The 19,593-nt window shown below is 41.9% G+C and overlaps 2 protein-coding genes across 3 annotated transcripts in view; one reads left to right on the forward strand and one right to left on the reverse strand.

The window, feature by feature from the left end:
- Positions 1 to 1,546: 1,546 nt before the first annotated feature.
- Positions 1,547 to 9,577, reverse strand: SLC7A6OS (solute carrier family 7 member 6 opposite strand). The gene is made up of 5 exons (XM_080937100.1): positions 9,383 to 9,577; positions 9,016 to 9,282; positions 4,993 to 5,202; positions 3,258 to 3,378; positions 1,547 to 2,207 (listed from the first exon to the last, which is right to left on the reverse strand). Exons 1-5 carry the CDS (start codon positions 9,572 to 9,574, stop codon positions 2,089 to 2,091), a joined length of 909 nt encoding a protein of 302 aa, XP_080793226.1. The 5' UTR covers positions 9,575 to 9,577; the 3' UTR covers positions 1,547 to 2,088.
- Positions 9,578 to 9,596: 19 nt separating this feature from the next.
- Positions 9,597 to 19,593, forward strand: part of PRMT7 (protein arginine methyltransferase 7) — a 37,159-nt gene continuing 27,162 nt past the window's right edge. The window contains exons 1-4 of one of the 2 annotated variants that reach the window (XM_080937079.1): positions 9,597 to 9,747; positions 11,054 to 11,216; positions 14,054 to 14,090; positions 18,067 to 18,216. In XM_080937079.1, the coding sequence (XP_080793205.1) occupies positions 9,705 to 9,747; positions 11,054 to 11,216; positions 14,054 to 14,090; positions 18,067 to 18,216 (393 nt within the window). In that variant the 5' untranslated portion in view covers positions 9,597 to 9,704. Of the gene's footprint in view, positions 9,748 to 11,021; positions 11,217 to 14,053; positions 14,091 to 18,066; positions 18,217 to 19,593 lie in introns of both variants that reach the window. The other variant, XM_080937080.1, reaches the window with a different exon arrangement.

A 19,593-nucleotide genomic window follows, 5' to 3' on the forward strand; every position in this document is an offset into this window, starting at 1 on the left:
ACACAAACATGATTCATATCTGAGCTAAGCTGGCATCCATTCCAAGGCTCTGCTAGAACAAAGTTTTTAAGCAAGTTAAGACCCTGCTTTGAGTGGTCTTTGGCCCTTAACCAGATAATCCCAGGAATTTGCTGCCCTCCAGTGGTTTCTAGAAGAAGCAGGGACCTCACACTGAAGGTGCTCTAATACTTGCTTAGTGAGCCATCACTTGACTGATAGTATTTCTTTCCAAGTTGAACACAGCTTCCCCCAGGAACCCTTTCTGTGGGCAAGAAGCCAGACTTCCTACAGAATTCAAGCTTGATAGTGGAATTCTTTTTACCAGGTCTTTAGTCTCTTTAAATCTAACTCCTGGTGTGCTAATCCCATTTATAATGGTACAGCTTGTTCCCCTCTTGTAGTAGGTATGGCCTGTGAAGTTGTTAACATTAGCATCCCGATGAGCATAACAGTGGGCACACTATAGTGGCAAACAGAATTTTAGTCCTGCTTGTATGCCTACAGATCAAGATGACTAGTGTTAGATACCACATTGCTGCCTATCACTCAAAACACTGAATTGTTTGTTGAGTCTCAGAATAGAGTAACTGAGATAGTTTTGTTGATTGATTTGTTCCAATAACCACTTTAATATACACATTAGATCATTTTGACAAGTTTAATAACTCCTTGTAGATAGGTAGATAAGTGAAAGAATGCAGAGAGGTTGTAGAGAGGCTTATGGACTTGTAAGTACCGGGGAGACGGCATCTGTGTTACTTTCCCATGGATCTATCATAGGAAAAGAGGGCATTTGCTGAATTGAATGCTGAGTGTTACTTCCCTACACCTAGTGTCTACTACAGTAACTAGTCACATGTAGCTAAATTAAAATGAAAATCTAGCCAATTTGATAAGTGTTCACGAGTTATACTAGCACTTGGAAGATTAAGGCAAGATTGCAATTTACATTAAAAGACCAAAACCCCTCTCAATACTGGTTGTGGTGGCTCATGCTTTTAAACCCCTCTCAATACTGGTTGTGGTGGCTCATGCCTTTAATCCTAGCACTAGGGAGGCTGAGGTCGATGGATCCCTTCTAATTTGAGGCAGCTTGGTCTACACAGAGACTGTCATACCCCTTTTCCTCCCCAAACAAAAATCCTTGAGGTTTCTCAGTTGCACTAACCATATTTCTGGCACTCAAAGGCCGCCCAGTTGTACAGTGCATACACAGAACATGCTGTGGATAGTTTTATTGGACAGTACTACATCTAGGGCTAAGGCAGTTGAGACATTCTCATCATTCCCCCAAAGAGTTGTGGTATAAACAACATTAGATTTGTGGAAATACCATGTCTTATGCGAGGGACATGGACACATGGTGGTTATTGGCAATCCTAGAAGCATGAGGAACAACTGTAATGCCTTGATTGAGTGCTAAACATATAAGCTCATATTCTGAAAAATGCAAAACATGCATTTCACTAACCTCTCCTTTTTCTATGAGAAAACACCTAAGACAATCAGACTTTAGAAAGAATTGCTTCCTTCTGTATAGTTTTTATTGAAGACTATCACGTTCATACACACTGTTCCTTGGATACAGATGCAGATAGGTGATATCAGTCTTTACAGCCATTATCAGAGTCTAGAGGGGGTGGGAGAGGTAGGACCTCTCTCTCCATCAAAGGGAGCAGGCTTCACTGGGAGGCATTACTGGGAGGCAAGCACTCCCTCCTCACACCAGCTCCTTTAGGCCTGAGCATAGAACTAAAATGACAGAAAACCCACCAGGGCTGGAGGATTTACATCATTTTATTTTCCACATTGTAATCTTTTTAAAAAATAAAATGCCCAGGCTGGCATAGAAGTAATTGTGTAGCCTAAAAGCTGGCCTTGCATTTTCAGTGCTCTTGGCTCCCAAACTCTCTAGTGCTGGAATTTCAGCCATGACCCAGCATGCTTTGCTTCTCTTTATCACTTAGAAGTCTTTACTGTGCTGGGGTAAAAGTTTTTCTTTCCACATGTTCAGTTAGGAATCCTAAGATAATGACTCTAGTCAGAACCTTAAAGGTCTGTGGAAGTCTTGAAAATCCCAGCAGGCCATCAATCTGAATCCAGATCATGGGGGCTGTCATAGCCAAACTCCTTTTGTACATCCAAAGGGTATTTGCTCCACACTGGTCTTCTTTCCTCCTCGCTGAAGCTGTTGTATTCATCAGAGCCTATAAGTAGATAAAAGATGTTTTCCACATAATAAGTCATCAGGCTTAGCAGCCAAATTATCAGGGGTCAGACGCCTTTTTTAAAAAAAGATTTATTTGTTGCTCTCTTCAGACACATTTGGTTGTGAGCCACCATGTGGTTGCTGGGAATTGAACTCAGGACTCCTGGAAGAGCAGCCAGTGCTCGTAACTGTTGAGCCATCGCTCTAGCCCAGTTCCCCCCCACCCCCATCTTCCCTTTTTTTCAAGATTTGCCTAGAGCCCACTGCTCTGCCACCTCAGCCATCCGAATGCTGGGATGACAGGTACGTCCTATTAGAGCCATGTAAATATTTTATCTTTTTAAAAATTAAATTTGGGCTGGAGAGATGGCAATGGCTCAGTGGTTAAGAGCACTGACTGCTCTTCCAGAGGGATCTGATGCCATCCTCCCCTCTCATGTGTCTGAAGAGAGTGACAGTGTGTTTGTGTTATTATGTATGAAACTTTATAGAAGTTAGTTTTCTTTTTACAGAGACGATTATAGCAACTCAAGTCGTCAGATTTGCTGGCTGATATGTAATACCTTTTTGTTTGTTTGTTTTGAGAAAGGTGTTCTTTGTGTATCCCTGGGTGTGGTGTTCTGGAGTTCTATTTTTAGACCAAGCTAACCTTGAACCTCAGATACACATCTAGCTCTGCCTCCCGAGTTCTAGGATTAAACCATATCCAATTTTCTTATTTTTTAAACATACTAGTGTTTTTCCTGAATGTATGTATGTACACATGTATACCTGGTGCTCAGAGAGGTCAGAAGAGGGAGTCAGGTTCCCTGGAATTGAATGGAATTAAGGATGGGTGTGAGCTGCCATGTCAGTACATCTTCTGTAAGAATAGCCAGTGCTCATAGCCACTGAACGATCATCTCTCCAACCCTGTTAATACTTTACCCAGCAGTTCCCCTATAAAGAGAGGGGAAAGCTGGCTTATGCGAGCATACCCATCAATCAATTATACCTTCACCTCAGTCCTGACTCCTACTAGCCCAACTCCATCTAGGTTGCTACCTACCTCTGGAATCTTCATCTATATCACTGCTTTCTTCATCTGGGTACTCGTTTCTCCAATTATTTTCACTATTTTCATCATCTTCATCTTCATAAATATCTTCTGGCTGTTCATCATCATTTACCTGAATATCTCAACATAAACATGAGTGTAACAAACTCTTAAGTTATGTTCCTTATGGGAAGCTATTGGCAATATCTTGGGGAGATTCAAGTAAAGGCAGACAAGGAAGAGTTTGACTCTGCTTTACAAGAGACTAGGTAATCTTAGACCCAGACCCAACCAAGAGTCTAGTTATAGATACCACATCCCAATGTCATTAGAGGGGAATGACTGTAAAGAAGCATTAGCATTCATGGATGGCCAGGTGGGAGAGGGATTCTACAACTGTGGTTAATGCCAAAGGTCAGGACCAAAAACTTCATTCTGGGTAAGTGGTAGAGGAAGAGTAGAGAGCACATAGTGGTCTAAGGTGGTACCTATCTGCACTAGTAATAGTGGCCTCCGAGGGCACCACAGACACATGGACACCCACACAGGCAGATAGATGTGTAGACTAACACATACATACACATAAAATGGGGGAGAAAAACCTCAACGTTTTTAGAAAAATGGAGTCAGGACATTAAGGAAAATATAGCCCTGGCTGGCAGGGAGCTTGCTATGTGTACATCAGGATAGTCTCACGGAGACCTGCCTGCCCCTGCTTCTTAAGTGATAGAATTAAAAGTGTATGCCAGCATGCCTTGCTCTTCTTTAAAAAATTTAGAATGTTTTTTGTTCTTGGGAGCTGGAGAGATAACTCAGTGGTTAGAGCACTAAATGTTTTAAGAGGACTTGGGTTCAATTCCTAACACATACTCGTTGGCTTACAATTAATTACCTGTAAACTCCACTGCCAGAAGATGTAACACTCTTCTGGCCTCTTTTGGCACTAGCATTCAAGTGATGTGCAGATATTCATGTAGGCAAAACATCCATAAAATTTTTTGTTCTTACTCATGTCTGGTTTTATTGTCTCAAGGTTAAGTAGTCCAACATACTGGTTGTATTGAACCAGGGTTTCTACAAAGGATATAGGGTAGAACTTTCCTTCCAAGCAAAGAACAATGTTTTATTGAGAGGAGTCCACAGCTAGGTGTAATAGTACATGCTTATAATCCCAATATTGGGGAAGCTGGGGCAATTCAGATTGCCACAAGTTAAAAGCCTGTACTTGATAAGTACAAGGCCTGCTTAGTCTACATTGTGATATCCTTTCACAAAAATAAAACGGGGCGACAAGCGTAAGTACCAGAGTTTGTATATAACCCATGTAAAAGCTGGGTGAGTTGGGGAGCCTGCCTGAGATCCCGGATAATGGGAGGTAGAGACAGGAGTCCCTGGGGTATGATGTCATTAGATTAATTGGAATTGGCAAGCTCTAGTTTCAGTGAGAGATCTGGCATCAAGGAAGACACCCAAGGGCCTGTAAGGGCCAGTATGAGAGATCCCATTTCAAATAAATAAATAAATAAATAAATAAAAGATAGCAAGATAAGTGTTTGCCACCAAACCTGATGACTTAAGTTAAATTCCAGGAGTCCACATGATACAAACAAACAACAGCCATGGCTTCCACACATGAACCATGCATACACACTAAGTAAAATTGATTTTAAAATTTAAAAACAAAAGGAGTGGGGTCCAGGAAGCCAGAAGTACCCTATTATGCCCTTCTCCTCTTGGACCTCCTTACCAGCTCCCATTCCTGGCTGTAGGGCTGCACAGACAGGATGTTCTCAATCCATCCTGGAGGGGCCATCTCCATACAGTAAATGTCATATACATAGTCATCATTGTGCTTTGGTTGCTCCTGGTGTTCTACTTGGGATCCATCCTCAGATACAGTCAGCCTCTCTCGGATCAACTCTACAGAATTGCAGAGGATCACATCTGGATCAAATGTCTACCAAAAAAAACCAAAAACAGATGACAGAGATTAAGACTCAAATGAGGACTCTTAAGGATTGGGTACACGAAGGCATGTATTTTTTTAATGCCCTATTCAAGATGGCTTGTTGTTTTGACATAGGGTTTCACTCTTTGTAGCTCTGCCTGGCCAGGAACTTGCTATATTGACCAGGCATGTTTTGAACTCTTAGATTTTTCTCTGCCTCTACCTCCTAAATACTGGGGTTGCAGGTAGTATTTAAGATTCTTATCCTCATATACTTGTTCCCTTCTGCCTGCTTCTATAGGTCTTTGAGTACTCTTTGCTATTATGCTCCTCCTCCTTTGGGAGCCATATGCCCATACAGGTTTTCCCGGTAAAACCTATTAAAATGTGTCATCTGGCTCAACTTGACTGACCAATACCCTACAATTGTTTGTGTCCTACTTAGCTGTAACTGTCAACTTGACATAGCCTAGAGTCCCCAGTGAAGAGAATCTCAATAAGGGATTGAGTAGATAGGTCTGTACCATTTCCTGAGCAAGAGGTCTAAGGCTACAAAAGAAACTAAACATAAGCTTGGAAGCATTTTCCAGCAAGGCATACTGGCACACACCTCTAATCCCAGCACTCAAGTAGCAGAGGCAGTCAGATCTCTTTGAGTTTAAGGCCAGCCTGGTCTAATCATAAAGGAAACTAGAATATTATTACATGGTTTTTACCGCACAGTGCATATGGGAGTCCTAGGGACTGAACTCAGGTTTTACCTTTACCTGCTGAACAATCTTGCTAGCCCTCAATAAAATTATTTGTAATATTTGCTTACATGCTTACCCGTATTTTCAGTTATATTACACAGACCACTTTCCATTGCTAAAAAATATTTCCCAAGTCACTAGTCTTCAGTGTTATCAAAGGTGTTGATTCTTTTAAGGTTCCTTATGTGGGTGCTGGGAATCTTCATGATAAAACAGCAAGTAAGGGCTGGAGAGATGGCTCAGCAGTTAAGAGCACTGACTGCTCTTCCAGAGGTCCTGAGTTCAAATCCCAGCAACCACATGGTGGTCACAACCATCTGTAATGGGATTGGATGCCCTCTTCTGGTGTGTCTGACAGCTACAGTGTACTCATATACATAAAATAAACAAATCTTTAAAAAAAAAAAAAGACAGCAAGTAAACTGCTGAGCCATGTCTACAGCACCATGCATACCTCGTACTTGAACATTTCATTTCTGTATTTGAAAAATGGTGATAACTTCACTACCGTCATTTCATTTAAAACACAGATGACTCTGAAAGACACCAACACTTAGCACTATCTGAGGGCTGTATGTAAGTCAACCAAGGGAAGGAAAGGAACTTGCTGTGGTCCAATGACTATAGGTTCAAATTATCTTTCCTAGGAAGAACAAATTAATGCATGGTATCTGTAATACTAGATTTCTTTCCAGCTTAGTCACCTGTAACCTATGGAATGCAGAGACTGTAGCTTTACTATGCCTTCTTTCGTTCACAGCTGTTCTGTCGCTAAATTAGCTGTTTTCAACCTCAAGGGTTGTGACTCCTTTGGGATGAGGAGTGTTGCATATTAGAGATCCTGCATATCAGATATTTGCATTACAATTCATAACAGTAGCAAAATTAGTTATGAAGTAGCAAAATAATGTATGGCATTACCAACATAAGTTTTAAGCATACAAATCAACTGGAGGTGTACTGGTGCAAGCCTTTAATCTCAGTACTTGAGGCAGAGGCATGCAGATCTCTGTTGAGTTCAAGGCCAGCCTGGTCTACATAGTTCCAAAAAAATAAAAATAGAGAGAGAGAGAGAGAGAGAGAAATCAAACAAATACTGGCATAATAGAAAAGCCCAGGTTCACAGCTAGAAACTCCTCACCCACACTTATTAATAGGAACACAGACACTCAAAGACCATAGTAATAAAAGTAGACTAATCAGGGTTCATTAAGAAGGATTCAAGAGGAGTGACAGTACACATGTACAAAATCTAATAAAAACTATTACTTTGAATAACCAATGCCTGCTAAGAAAATCTTTTTTGAAAAAAGTAAAAACAAAATGGCAATAAAAGTATCTAATTCATAGTATTCTTGAAGATTAAGTAAAGGAAAATACCTAATTAGGAATATAGCTCATTGGAAGAACACTTGCCCCAAGTTTGCTCCTTTGTAGTGGCAATTCTGGAATTTTGGTTTCTTTAAAAAAACAAAACAAAGCCACAGAAATTCTGGGAACTTTTCAGAGGGTATATATAAATGCCAGGGCCCCATCTTCAGGGAGGTTGGTTGCAGATTGTTAGTAGTCCTGCTCAAAGAAGAAACAGAAAGTAGATTCAAAGCTCTCTCTCCCCTCTATCTTCTATCTAGTAATAAGAGGTGAAATGTGGGGGGAGGGGAAGAGGTAAAGGGTGGAAAAAAATCCACAAGTGGCAAAGACCAGCTACAAGCAAAGAAACAAGACGAAATTACATTGAGAGATCCCTATCCTATCTCCTTTATTTTTTTCTCTCTTATCTAGAGATGGGAGGGGGGGAATCTACAAAGTAGCAAAGACCAGCCACATTCCCTAGGCACTGCAAAGCCCAAATAAATACTTAGCAAAGTAACAGAAGGCAACAGTATCTTTTGTTACTGCCATAGCAGTTTACTTTTGTTTAATTGCTTATCTGGGTTAAGTCTTGGGAGTATGATTATTAGGAAAACAGAAAACTTGGTAATTTCTTCTTTTCTCTCTCTCTCTCTTTTTTTTTTTTTTTTTTTTTTTTAGCATTTTTGTTCTTATTTATCTGCTTGTTGGCCACCATAGGGTGACTACTGTTACATAGTTCTGTATTCTGCTACAATACAGATTTATAGTAATTGAGCAGGCCTACCACACAGTGTACCTCTGAAATTATGAGCTAAAAATCCTTAATATTTACCTCATTTTTCATAGCAACGAAAATTTAACATCATCTCTAAATACTGTATATATTTTAAATAGCCAAATCTACTTAAAAAAAGATTTATTTACTTTATATATGTGAGTACACTGTATCTGTCTTCAGACACACCAGAAGAGGGCATCTGATCCCTTTACAGATGGTTGTGAGCCACCATGTGGTTGATGGGACTTGAATTCAGGACCTCTGGAAGAACAGTCAGTGCTCTTAACCGCTGATCCATCTCTCCAGCCCACCAAATCTACTTTTAAAAGGTCTGCATCAGTTTTGTTTGCTTTATTTTGATACACATTCTCACTGTGTAGCTCTGGCTGGCCTTGAAAGAAGAGATCTATCCATCTATGCCTCTTGAGTATTAAAGGCCAGATCAATCACACCCAAACTTTTTTTTTTTTGAGATAAAGTCTCAGTATGTAGTTGTTTTTGACCTAGAACTCAGAAATCCACCTGGAACTGCTCCCAAATGCTGGGAAGAAAGGTGTGTATTACGACACACACAGAGAGAAAAAGAGAGGGAGGGAGGGAGGGAGGGAGAGAGAGAGAGAGAGAGAGAGAGAGAGAGAGAGAGAGAGAGAGAGAGAGAGAGAGAGAGAGAGAGAGAGGTGTGGTGGCAAATGCCTGTAATCATAGTACAGGGGCGACTGAAGTAGGAGGACCGCTGTGTGTCAGTGGCCTACTTGGGCTACATAGCCAGTATTATGTTAACCTGAACTACACAGCAAAACTATCTCAACAAAACAAAAACAAAAATCAAACAGGTAGAATGAGGTCAACCTTTAGGGTGTATAATACATACTGAAGCTTACAGTGTTTATGCTCTCAACTACTGCCTTTGGGAGCAGAACAGACATATATAATACTCACTTTGTGGCAGTCTGTAGCAGCAGCCTCTGGGTCTTGCTCCTCGTGGACTAGGTCCAACAATTGGAAGCCTGCATCCCTGACAGCTTCTGACACACACTGGGGCTCCAAACTGTTAGAGGTCCCTGAGGATCGGTGGCTGGAGACTACCCTGTAGCGGCCCTCTTTACGGACCTCGCGAACCGAGGCACGAAGATCGCGGCGGATACGCAGCTGGCTGCTCCGGGACGGGCGCAGGGCAGCCCGCACAAGCTGCTGGATTGGCTCCTCCTGAGGGGCGACAAGAAAAGGATGACTGCCTCAGCAATTGTTTGAATATGGCCAGTGTTCAAAGATCGCCTCCACAAAGAGTCTATCCTCCTCCTCATACCTGGGATCGTACGGTAGCAACCAATTGGAAGACATTTCTCTCCGCCGCTGTCTCTTGACCTTCTGGCGTCTCCTGAGCAGATGACTCGACCTCGCCGCACCGGAGGCGTTTACAGGCCAGCACGAGAGCCTCTGCCGGCTCCGCGTTGCGCTTCCGCTTCACGCGCAGTACCGCAGTCCTGCCGGCCTCCATAGCGGCAATCGCGGCGTACTGTGGGAAGGCGCGGGGTGCGATGGGATATCTGTCCAGTTCCGCAGAGGGCTGTGCCTCGTGGAACGTCACTCTACGCACCGTCGCCCCGCCCCCCAGTGGGTGAGGCAAAATGGCCGCGGGATTGGCGGCGAGTGGAGCGTTTCCCACAGCGGGTAAGCTGTTGGGCATGCTGGGGAGGTTGGTTGGGCCGTGGTTGGTCCTGGGTGCAGTTAGTCTCCGGGTCTCATTTTTAAGACTCTGGCATAGGGCTCTGGTTTGGGAATGTTTGTGTTTCCGGTATACTTATCTTCTGGACTTTTCCAGAATCCACGTGGAGTTGTTCAAGCACCTTGAACAGATCTGCCACAACAGTCCGCGTGGGTGACTGTCATTTCTCAGACTGTCGCCGAGCGCAGATTAGGGTCTGAGGCGCAGGACTTGTGTTGGGAGCCTCGCCCTAGCCACTCAAGCCATATGTAGCTCCTCCAACCCAACCGGGAACGGTTGGCTTTCCTTAGTTGGTATTCTGAATAGATGGAAACCATTAAGTTCACAACACTTGCCCAGAGCAGTGCCGTTAAGTGTGCGTACCTAGGTGCACATGCTTTTGATTAAAATTCTGGCGTGGCTCTCAGTGCATTTTTAAGTGTATTAAACCCTAGCGACATCACCGATAAGTAACCTTAATATGTCGAGGAATAACCACTTCTGCGCTTTTACTGTCTAATGTTAGCTCAGTGCTTGGCTTACCCTGTCTTCTCACTTGTCTTCATCTGAGGGCTGGACCACGATGAACTTGTGTTGGAGTTTTTGAAAAGTGTCAAAACTTACAGCAGCATTATATAATTACTATAGGACTCTTCCCCCTACTTTTTTCTTCAGATAGGATCTCACTGTGTATCTCTGACAGGCATGGAACTCAGAGATCCTCCTGCCTCTGCTTTTCTAGTGCTAGAATCAAAGCCATGCACCAACACGTTGTTGTATTTTGTTCTTGTTTTATGACAAGGTCTCACAGCATAGCCTAGGCTGGCTGGCATCAAACTTCAGATCCTTTTGCCTTGGCTTCCTAAGTGCTGAGATTGTAGACATGAGCAATCACAACTGGTGTTTATTATAGTTTTTGATGGTATGTGCTGTATACAAAATGAAATTACTTTTACTAGAAATATAAAAATATTAATTTTCTTTTCAGATGGGTTGTCACTATATATAGTTCTTGCTGGCCTAGAACTTGCTCTGCAGACCATGTTGATATTGAATTTAAACAGATCTAAAATTAAGAATTTAAAATTGATCTCTGCCTCCCCAGAGCTGAGATTGAAGTTCTATGTTATCATTAATAAAAAATTTTTAAGTAACTTTGACATTTTTGTCTGTTTCTTGGTTTTTTTTTTTTTTTTTTTTTTTTTGTTTTTTGTTTTCTTATCCTTTGCCTCCACCCTAGGCATTCTAATTGATTAGGTTTCTGATATCCAGATCTATTCCTAAGAAGTAAATTGACAAGCCCACATTTCTGTGCTAACATTGAGGAACCAGTTGGCACCATGAAGGTTTTCTGTGGTCGTGCCAATCCAACCACAGGATCCCTGGAATGGCTGGAGGAGGATGAGCACTATGATTACCACCAAGAAATTGCCAGGTAACAATTGCTTCTCAGCTGGCTGCAGGGGTTATAGGGCTCGTCAATGTTAATTTAGTTTGGAAGAAGATTCTGGAGATTGTTTCCTGAGCCGTTGAGATGTTAGGAGAACAGAATACTTGCTGAAAGCAGTGTGGGAAGTGGGTTGGAGAGAGGACAGTGAGTGGTTCCTTACTCCTAATGTAGGAGCAGTGAAGGTGAGAGAGGAAAAACAGCTAGGAGGAGTGGGAGTTTGGTAACACTGTATGCAGCAAGAGGAGAAAGTTCAAGAAGCACCAAGATTTCTCCTGGTTAGATGACTGGGTGAGTGGGATGCCCTCCCAAGAGGAGGACGGGTTAAGGTTCGGACATTCGTGTGATGCTAGAGGTAGAAAGAAGCATGAGTCTGGAGACACAGGGTTTGCAGAGCTTGGTAAAGATGAAATTGAGAGAAGTTGCAGCATCTCAGTGAAAGAGGTTATGGGATGTCAAAAACAGGTTTAGCTGAGGAGGCCTAAGTAGAGCTAGAAGGAAAGTTTAGGATGGAAAGAAAGAGAAGATGAGGAAAAGGAGTAACTGTGTGTGTGGGGGGGGGTCAGTCTGCTAAGAAGTTCTGGATACTGATGCCCATTGGCAACAGCAGTGAGCAGAGCGATGAGAGTGAGCTCTGGCGGCGCGGTGGTGAGACGTGAGTGGGCCTGAGAGATGGTTCTGCACCTAAGACAGTGGGCAGCTCAGCCTGCGGTAACCAGGCCTGATGCCCCTTCTGGACTCTAGGCATTTGCACTCACAGGCACACTCATACATGTATGATTAAAGATAAAATAGTTTTTGAGATTTTTATATATTTATTATTGGCTAGTTTTGAGACAGAAGAGAGCATCAGAACCTCCTGCTGCTAGAGTTAGACAGTTGTAAGCCACAATGTGGATGCTCAGAATCAAACCCTGGTCCTCTGGAAGTGCAGCCAATTTTCTTAACTGCTGAGCATTCTCTCTAGCACCTAAAATAATTTTTTAAAAGTAGATAGGGCAGATAGGGACACAGTTCAGTTGGTAAAAGGGTTGTAGGACCTTAGGTCAGTTTCTAGAATGTCCTGGGTTTTGTTCTGTAGTTTTGTTTTGTTTTTTTTGAGATGGAGTCTCTTTAGTACTGACATGGAGTTCTCTATGTTGACCAAACTGGCCTGAACTCAGTGATTCACTTTGTTCTCCCTACCAAGTACTGGGATTAAAGGCTTGTCACACCATGTGTGACCCCCACACAGCATGATCCCCACCTTTTAAAATTTATTGGTATGTGTGTGAATGTTTTACCTGTGTGTATGCATGTGCCTGGTGTCTACCAGGACAAGAAGAGGTCATCAGATCTCTTGGAAACAGAATTACAGATAGTTGTAAACCACCATATGGGTGCTGGGAATCAAACCCAGGTCTTTTGCAAAAGCAGAAAGTACCCTTTAACTGCCAAGTCACCTCTCTAGCCTTGTGGACTAAGTAACTACTGGTCATAGACCCCCCCCCCCCCCAGTAAGTGACAGCTATTCAAAGACCAGTAATTACTTCCTTCTGAAACACCCCTTTTCATCTGGCTATTACCAGAAGGTGCCATCCAGTCAGGGTGTATTTTGTCACCTTATCTCTAAGGCAGTCAGGAAAATTCCTCAGCTGAGGCTACTCAGGTGATTCTAATTATGGAATCTAAGGGTTATACTCTCATCCTCTTTTAAAGCATGTTAGGCAGGTAAGTATTCTATCACTGAGTGACAACCCCAGCGCCCTCCTAAGCTTGGGGGAAATAAAGTAAGCACAGGGTGTACTGTAAGGGGTAGCTCTGAGGTGCTTTTTTTACAATAGTAGAGAGTGACAGTAACTGATCATACTAAAATAAAATTTGGGGGCTGACAAAATGGCTTAGTGGGTACAGATACTTGCTGCCAAGCCTTAAGACTTGAGTTCAATTTTTGCAACTCACATGATATAAGGAGAGCACCAACTTCCACAAAATTGTGTTTGGACCTTTACACATATGCCATGGTGGATGCTTTCCCTTCCCTAAATAAATATGTAGATCATGTTGGTCTCAAACTCCTGAGATTCATCTGCTTCTGTCTTCTATGTCCTGGGAGTAAAGGTGAGTGTCTTAGGGTTTCTATTCCTGCACAAAACATCATGACCAAGAAGCAAGTTGGGGAGGAAAGGGTTTATTTAGCTTATACTTTCTTATTGCTGTTCATCACCAAAAGAAGTCAGGACTGGAACCCAAGCAGGTCAGGAAGCAAGAGCTGATGTAGAGGCCATGAAAGGATGTTACTTACTGCCTTGCTTCCCCTGCCTTGCTCAGCTCTCTTTCTTATAGAACCCAGGTCTACCAGCCCAGGGATGGCACCACCCACAATGGGCTGGGCCCTCCCCCTTGATCACTAGTTGAGAAAATGCCTTACAGCTGGATCTCATGGAGACATTTCCCCAACTGAGGCTCCTTTCTCTGTGATAACTCCAGCTTGTGTCAAGTTGACACAAAACCAGCCAGTACAGTGAGTGATATTTAAAATGCCTAGGTTTTTTTTTTTTTGTTTTGTTTTGTTTTGAGACTTTTTGGTATATAATCCATACTAGCTTTAAACTTATTCACTTTCCTCAGCCTGAACTGAGCTTGAACCAATTTCAAATGTGTCTTGAAATGCTTGAGATTATAGGTTTGAGCCACCATACCTATTAAAATATTTAAAAGGATGACACACTTGTTCTGTCCAATTGAGGACAGTGTTTATAGGTGGGAACTCGGTGATGTTTTCATGCTTGTCTTTATTAGCAAAGGTTTCTGACTCACTGTCTGTCTTTCTCTTATCCTTTAAGGTCATCCTATGCAGATATGCTACATGACAAAGACAGAGTAAGTGTAAAGAAAACCATACTGTAAGTAAGACAAGATCTCACTGTCTAGACCTGGTTGGCCAGGAACTTGCTATGTAGGCCATGCTAACCTCCAGTTCAGAGATGCTACCTTTCCCTGCCTCCTGTGTGCTGGGATTAAAGCTGTGCACCTTCGTGGCTGATGGAAACCATAATCTTGCTGTGGTATTTAGAATCTTGATTAAAGGGTCAGAGACTCCCATAGGAATCATAATGTTTGGTGATACTGAGAGATGTATGGTATAATAGTTAGAAAGTCTTTCAGGATGTTGCATTCTGCTTCTGCCTGTTCTTCCTCTTAGCTATATTAAGGTACAGTTGACAAGGGCTGGGTAAATGGCACAGTGGATAAAATATTTGGTTTATAAGCATAAGGACCTGAATTTGGATACCAAGTAGCTATGTAAAAGCTGGGCATTGGCAGTGTAGCAAAGGCAGACAGACTGTGAGAACTTGCTGGCCAGTGAGTCTACCTGAGCCAGTTGTGCTCACTACCAGGACAAGAAGAGGTCATCAGATCTCTTGGAAACAGAATTACAGATAGTTGTAAACCACCATATGGGTGCTGGGAATCAAACCCAGGTCTTTTGCAAAAGCAGAAAGTACCCTTTAACTGCCAAGTCACCTCTCTAGCCTTGTGGACTAAGTAACTACTGGTCATAGCCCCCTTCCCCCACCCCCAGAGAGTCTTGGCCTCAAACACTGTGGAATTTGATAGAGGAAGACACCCAGTTTCTGCCTTTGTATGGGCACACATGACAGCAGGCACATGCACACCTATCCATGTACGTAGTATAATTAACAATTAAATATCTTTTATACTTATTGGTACAATGTAATGTTTTAAGTGTGTGTGTGTGTGCTATGTACATGTTGTGAAGTGATTAAATTAAACTATCTGTCATTTATAATTTTTCTTCAGTAATAGGCTGAAAAATCTGCTCTCAATAGAATATGCACTATATTAATATATTTGACCGATGTCCCCTCAGCTCCAGTAGTAATCACTCTTTACTTCCAGATTGGATTTGTGTGGACTGCATACAAGTTACAACATAAAATACTTGTCTTTCTGTGTCTTGTTTATTTCTTCTTTCACTTAATAGTGAAAATGTGTCAAAATGAAATTACAGAAATTTCTTTCATTTTAACACTAAATACTATGTCATTTTGAAGGGATATATTTTCTTTGTGTATTAGTTTGGTGATGGTGCCTCTCCATTGATCTATGATCTGGAAAAAAGCATGTGCAGCCTCTGTCCACCTTACATGTTCAGTTTTAAAACGAGTATGCTGTACAGGGTAAAATTCTGAGTCTATCAAATCATATTTGTGGAGGTTCCTAAGGACATCGTTGTAAATTAGCCATCATTTAGCCATCATTGCAGAATTACTTTTCATGTTTTCTTTTTCTCATTTGTTGTTTTTCCCCCCTTTATTTGAATTGTGGAGATGTCTAGTTCTAATTTTACAATGAGTTGTTTGTGGGGTGATGGCAGATAGGAGCAAAGTAAACTGACATATATGTATGACTGTTTTAATGAGCATCCCACTTCCATTTTAGAGATAAAAATCTTAGCATGTATCCCAAGCTGGCCATGAACTCACTACATAGTTGGTTGCATAATCATGGTAGTTCTCTGGTCTTGGTTCCTCAGTGCTGGGATTACAAGTCTACACTATCACACAGTACTCTGAAACCCATTGTTTTGTCTGCCAACTAAGTTGATAATATTGATGATAATATCTTAGTTACTTTTCCTGTTGTGATAAAATACTCTGATAAAAGTTACATAAGGGGAAAAGGTTCACAGTTAGGAGGTTATTGTATAGCAAGCATGGGGTAGTCATGGCACTGGGAGTTTGGTGCAGATGGTCACATTGCATCCACAGTGAAGGAGCAAGATGGCTCACTGAGTAACGACATTTGCAGCTAAGCTTTTCTCAGATAGTGTCCCTGTGGTTGAGTAAAGGAAGGCCTCTTACAGTTCTCTATGTTATAGTCAGGATTCTTAGTTTTTATTTGTTTTTAGACAGTCTCCTTGTGCAGCATTGGCTGGCCTGGAACTTACTGTATAGACTGGGTTGGCCTTGAATTCAAATTCATCTGCCTCTGTCTCTTGAATGCTGAATTAAACTTATGCACCACCAACCCTAGCAATTTTATTTTATTTTCATTATTGTGTATGCTATCTGTGAAGATACATATTGTATGCAGGTGTTTTCTGAGACCAGACGAGGGTGCTGTATTTCTGGAGCTGGAAGTGAATTGTAACTGCCCAGTGTGGGATCAGCAAGCACTCTTAACAGCTGAGTCATATCTGAGCCTTAAAAGGACATTCTTCAACACCTTTAATGTATAGACTATACTAAAGGATCTGCTAATCTTCACAAATATCTGAGTGTATTTGCTGAGCTAAATGGGTGAAAGCAGTCTTGGTTTTTGACTAGACACATAACATAGCATGTTCATCTTATTATTGTAGTATTGTGTTTATGAGGTTTCCTGGTTTTAGTGTGACACATATAGAAAGGGTGCTTCTTACTTTAGAGGGAAGTTGGCCAAATGACATTCCATACTGTCAGCCATGTCAGAAATATAGCTCTATTTATGAAAGGGTTTCATGAGCCTGACTGATCTTCCGACTGCAGATCATTGCTCAGTCCTCAATGTACTTGCACTGAGCTTCTCATCTCATTCCTCTACATGACAGCCCAGTGCGAGCTGCCAGTGAACACTAGCAATTGAATCAGGTCTTCAGCAAAAGTGATAAGTACTCTTAACTACAAGCCAGTTCTAGCCCCTAGTCAGTGCATGTTTGACATCTTAAGAAATGTTGGAACTTTTATTAGGGTGAATGTATCATCTTACGTTTCTATTACTGATGTATGAAGTTTCTAGTTTTTTCACATTTTTATCAACATTTGTTATTTTAGAGACTGGAGTATAGCTCAGTAGGATACTTGCCTAGCATATGTGAGGTCCTGAGTGATACCCAGCACTGGAAAAAGAAATCAACATGTAGTGTTTAAACTTAAAAACACACAACCAACAGTAAAAACAAAAACCCAACCTAAAACCAAAACCCTTTTTAGATAAGTAGGTTGGCAGGATGGCTTATCAGGTAAGGCTGCATGTCCTCAAACCTGACAACCTCAGTTCAGTTCGTAGAACTTACATGGTAGGAGGAGAGAACTGACTCCTACAAACCATCTTGTGATGTACACATATGGCCTAATGTGTGCACATACATTCTCCACCCCTCACAAATAAATATAAACAAATAATTGTATGTGAAAACTATTTTTAAAATCATTTATTGGGGCTGCAGAGATGGCTCAGTGGTTAAGAACACTCCAGAGGACCCAGGTTTAGTCGAGTATTCAGTGAGCACATAACAACTTAGTTGTGCAGGTAGGACTGACTTAAGCAGATGTTTAGGATTTAGGTTGGTGGGAGTGGGGTGTATGTCTGTGGACCCATGCTTTCACCTCTCAGATGAATCAGGGCTTAGGTTTTGGTGCTGCTCTGATGCACCAGAAGGCTGTTTGTTGGGGTACTAGGAGAAGAGGGCCTGGAACCAGCTGCCATTTCTAAAAGGAACCTCATCAGAATTGCATTCCTACACGAAGGACATACTTTCTCTCTGCTCCTACCCGCCATTTACCCTCTTGGTTTTCCTATTTCCTATACCTAACAGTTAAAAAGGACAGTGGTTTGCAGTCTCTCCAGCATTTCTAAACAGAAATAGAAGATATGGCAGAGAGAATCACTTACTACAGGGCAGAGGCTGACTCAGTGATCTTGGAGTCCTGTCTGGCTCAGCTGGCAAGTGCTGACATCTAGAGGCTAGACAGGACACCTGGTGCTGCCAACCATGACTCCAGTTCTGTATAGCACCTTTTCACTTATTTATAATATCATGTGACATGATAGGTATTTTCCTTTTTTGTAGAATATCAAATACTACCAGGGTATCCGGGCAGCTGTGAGCAGGGTGAAAGACAAAGGACAGAAGGCCTTGGTTCTTGACATTGGCACTGGCACAGGTCTCTTGTCAATGATGGCGGTTACCGCAGGGGCTGACTTCTGCTATGCTGTTGAGGTAAGCTGTGCTATGGGTATTTGTCATTTATTTTCATGGGGAGGCCTTTAGGTCCTTGAATTTTCCCGGTCAAACACATGCCAAGCACATGACCAGCTTTCCCACACACAGAGATGAGTCAGATGGGTGGTTTTTCATTTTTTGTTTTGCTCTGACACAGTGATTGTCATGTGTGAAAATCCCTGAGGAACTTTTAGTTACGTGGGCTGGAAAGATGGCTCAGTGGGAAATCAGGGTTCAGGATCATCCTGGGCCTCTGACAGATCTTGCTCAATCTGAGCTGCTATAGAAACTTTTAGAATAATGTCAGTTTAATTTTTTCTTTAATAAAATATTAATTTTATTATGAAAACATAAATAGTATTCACTATAACAGGAAATGTGATAAATGAATAGTAACAGTAGCTTAAATAATATAAACATTTTGCTTGTGTAAAGTCCTGAGGTTAACAGTAGAATGTGTTCTAGATTCCTTCTAGCTAGCTGTCCACCCTGTCATTGCTACAGTGTGGCCCTAATCGCAAGATATTTGGGATGGATCAGTGGTTAGAGGTATGGTTTGTCCTGAAAACCTGATGACCCAGGTTTGACCCCTGGATCTCTAATGAAAAAAGAGATTACATATACATATGCAAAAAACATAAACAAAATGAGTAGGCTAGTCATGGTGGCACACATATTCAATCCTAGCCAGCACTTGAGAGGCACAAGCTGAATGATCTCTGAAGTTTGAAGCCATCCTGGTCTACATATAGAGTTTCAGGACAGCCAAGACTAAATAAATCCTGTTCCCCCAAAATGAACAAACTATAAATTAAATGAGTATCTTAGTCAGGGTTTTATTCCTGCACAAAATATGACCAAGAACCAAGTTGGGGAGGAAGGGTTTATTCAGCTTACACTTTCACATTGCTGTTCATCACTAAAGGAAGTCAGGACTGGAACTCAAGCAGGTCAGGAAGCAGGAACTGATGTAGTGGCCATGGAGGGATGTTACTTACTGGCTTGCTTCCCCTGCTTTGCTCAGCCTGCTTTCTTATAGAACCCAGGTCTACCAGCCCAGGGATGGCACCACCCACAGTGGGCTGGGCCCTCCCCCTTGATCACTAGTTGAGAAAATGCCTTACAGCTGGATCTCATAGAGGCATTTCCTCAACTGAGGCTCCTTTCACTGTGAGAACTCCAGCTCGTGTCAAGTTGACACAAAACCAGCCAGTATAATGAGTAGTTAACTTTAAAAAAAGTGTGTAAGGTCTGGAGAGACAGCTTAGCAGTTGAAAACTGTTGTGGGGTATGTACCAGGGAAGACTGCTCAGATGTGGATTTAAGCTAATATAAAGTCTTTATTAGACAGCCAGAGACTATACAGTGTAGATT

Source organism: Micromys minutus (assembly GCF_963924665.1).
Source record: "Micromys minutus genome assembly, chromosome: 24".
In the NCBI taxonomy this organism is placed as follows: Eukaryota; Metazoa; Chordata; class Mammalia; order Rodentia; family Muridae; genus Micromys; species Micromys minutus.